Source organism: Priapulus caudatus, unplaced genomic scaffold, assembly GCF_000485595.1.
Source record: "Priapulus caudatus unplaced genomic scaffold, Priapulus_caudatus-5.0.1 Scaffold4283, whole genome shotgun sequence".
NCBI classification, from domain to species: Eukaryota; Metazoa; Priapulida; class Priapulimorpha; order Priapulimorphida; family Priapulidae; genus Priapulus; species Priapulus caudatus.
The window spans coordinates 1-3066 of record NW_014581344.1 but is presented as its reverse complement, the minus strand read 5'-3'; the positions used below and the strand labels follow the sequence as shown (position 1 = coordinate 3066).

At 40.3% G+C, this 3066-nt stretch overlaps 1 protein-coding gene across 1 annotated transcript; it reads right to left on the bottom strand.

Annotated features, from left to right (window-relative positions):
* Nucleotides 1-260: 260 nt before the first annotated feature.
* On the bottom strand, nucleotides 261-1914 carry LOC106819740 (protein CutA homolog; the record flags this gene model as incomplete). The annotated part of the gene is given in 4 exon segments (XM_014824334.1): nucleotides 261-311; nucleotides 783-828; nucleotides 1239-1298; nucleotides 1777-1914. Coding segments are annotated over 4 exon segments (240 nt in total), but the record flags the coding sequence as incomplete, so codon positions are not given.
* Nucleotides 1915-3066: the final 1152 nt, after the last annotated feature.

The following is a 3066-nucleotide window of genomic DNA, read 5'->3' as shown; positions in this document are numbered from 1 at the left end:
GAAACAAAACAGTAAAATTTCTATTAGTATAAAACAGGGAATAAGGACATTTGATCACATTTTGGTCCGTCATAAATGAAATACTTACCAAAATTTTAAATATCATTCCCTCTTCTATCACACCCAATGTGAGCTATATAGTACGTGTCATTGACACTTTCATTTTCTTTAGCATTAGTTTTTAAGTGTCGACCTCTGTAGATAAAATTTTGTTCACTCGTGGTCAAATGCGACATTACGAATAAAGGAAAATTCACTTGCCGTACAAACTTTGTAAGATCGTCAAGTCTGGAGCTTCTGCTTTTGATTACCTACAACAATAAACATTTTCATATTATTGTCATATGTGTATCCTCACTATCTTGCCAACTTACAATACTCTATTAGCAGTAACCATGGAACTGCTATTATAGAATAAATTAAAGTGATTGTAAAAGTAAAAAAATATTTCCACTTTTTCACAAAATGTAAGTAACTCTGTTCGCTTTTTATGGTTAAATTGCTGCATTATACTTCCTATTTTACTATATTGGTCGATGTAAACATACACTCGTGACTCATATACATAGCCCATAGCAAGCAATTAATGTCAGGATCATAATATCAAACCGTCCAGGTTTTTTGGATTTTTAACTAGTTGAAAAACAATCTTATCAGGTAAGAATTTGACAACACATTTAGTACCGTTAGTACTTACTTTTAATATAAAAAAATGTCAACAAATTTTTTTACAAATATACCTACACCATAGAAAATTCGTGAAGTAGTCAATTTAAACATACCATCAGTACTTCTGAATCTTCATTGACTGTTCCATTCCATTCATATCTGCAAAATTAATAATATAGTGAACTAGGAATCAATTGTAAATGAATTTCTGTGTTGCATTTAGTGTAATATGGGTTTTCCTGACAATATCTCATGATCAGTTGATACTATATGGAGGGGCGCAAATCCAGGGGGGGACATGGGGACATATGTTCCCCCCACGAATTTTTAGAGGGGGGACATCATATCAAATGTCCTCCCCACGATTTTGGATCACAATGACAGGGGGGGGGGGGGGTTCTGCTCGCGCAGAAAACGCATCTGAGGGGGTCTAATTTCAAAAATTTTCCCAGACCCCCCCTTCGCGTGCTCGCTACTGGTGTCCACCCCACATTTCAAAATGGATTTGCGCGCCTGACTATATGCTACAATTTAGCACACCATGCAGTTTCACACATTTCTGCACTTACAGCGACGTAATCTTTGGAATAATGTTGATGCAAGCTGCAAGCTTTTTCCCAAGTAGGCCTCTGAAAAATCACAATATGACTTGCTTTGACAATACCAATTTTGCTGACAGCCCAATGCAAAAATGCATATATCTAGGTCTTTGTATCCAATTTTTGGCAGCAGTATGAAGCTGGGTTTACACTACCGACTTTATGTTGGCGAATTGGCAAGATGGACCAATTTTGCAATTCTACAAACTCCAAGTTGGCAAAAATAGAACATGTTCCAATCTCCCAACTAGTTCCTATCGATCGGTTGGTCGCGCAACTTTCGCATTTACACTGCCGATTGTCGGTTGTATAGTTGGAAAGTTGGTCCAATTCGCCAATTCGCCAACACAAAGTCGGTAGTGTGAAACCAGCTTTAGTTGATAGTAGATGCATAAATCTATGTATACAACACAAGGTTCATGGTACAAACTAAGATGTTATATGGTAGCATTGTATCTTTGATCAGGGCTCTGCTTGCCTTAAATGAGAATTAAGCTGTCTGCCATACCTGGCTATTGTTTTGGCAACCTCTTCACTAGGTGCTGTGACATAGGCAATGGAGTGAAACCCTGCAGTGTATGCAGATGCCATCCTTACAGCAAACCTCTGAACTACAGTTGGTAACAGCAGAGGAATAGAGATTCCCTGAAATGTGGGAAAACAACATAGTAAGGCTCATAGGGTGTATGTCACCCAGGGTACTGCCGGAACGTACCCTGGTAACTATCTGATATGGTTAGGGTTAGCGTTAGGTCTAGGGTTAGGGAGTAGGCGTAGGCGACTCCCTAGACTCGTTAGTGGAGTAGGCGAGGTACGGTCCGGCATATTAGATAGTACCAGCAGAGCATATACCGTATATACTCGCGTAATAACCGCAAATTTGGCCTCAGATTTCAACCCTGTATTTGCTCTGCGGTTTATAAGTGCGCCATACCGTGAGAGGAAACATACTAGGCGCATTACTTGGTTACCCGATTCAAATTGAGGTGCGGCTTATAGGCGCCCGCGGTTATTACGCGATCATATACGGTAAATCACGTTGGTTTATATGCTCTGGTACCAGGGTACGTTCCGGCAGTACCCTGGGGGACATAGACCCTCTCAGCCATAGTAAGCAGTAGAAAACTCCTGGAAATCTCAAAACAACCTCAGAACTCAGGGTTCTCCAAGCTTTTTCATTATAGCATGGCGGGGCTGCCTTTACGGTCCTAGTTTTAGCATGTTTTAGCTAATTTTAGCATGGCGGCTATGATTATTTAGAGTGGCAGGTGCATTTGTAGGATGGCGGGGCTCGACGATAGCCTGGCGGGCCGCCAGGCTATAAGTGCTCTTGGAGAACCCTGGAACTGCCATGATATTTTTAGATAGCCATCTCTGAGCTGTATGCTATATGGCATCTAACTTAGAACAGTTCTGAAACGTATATATATAGGGGAAGCAGCCTGGCAAAGCATATTCTAATATTAGTACAGTTAGTAGAAGTCCAAAAATCCGTATGCCAGAAATCCGGACCTTCATTATCCGTTCCTAACCCAGATAGATCTGTTATTCTACCAACCGAATGAACTTATTTAATTATATTTTTCAGTATCGAAATGCATACTTCTCAGCATGAGTAAGTTTACTCTGGAGGACTAACCGACCATCCTTATTTGAGATAGTGGCATGTAGAACTGCATCATCAGCAAACAGGTGAATAGAAGTAGACAGAGACACTTTTGGCTAACCTAGACCATTTGTAAATGATCAGAACCACACCAAGGAGCACAATGTAATTGTAAACCAGATGAGACGGGAT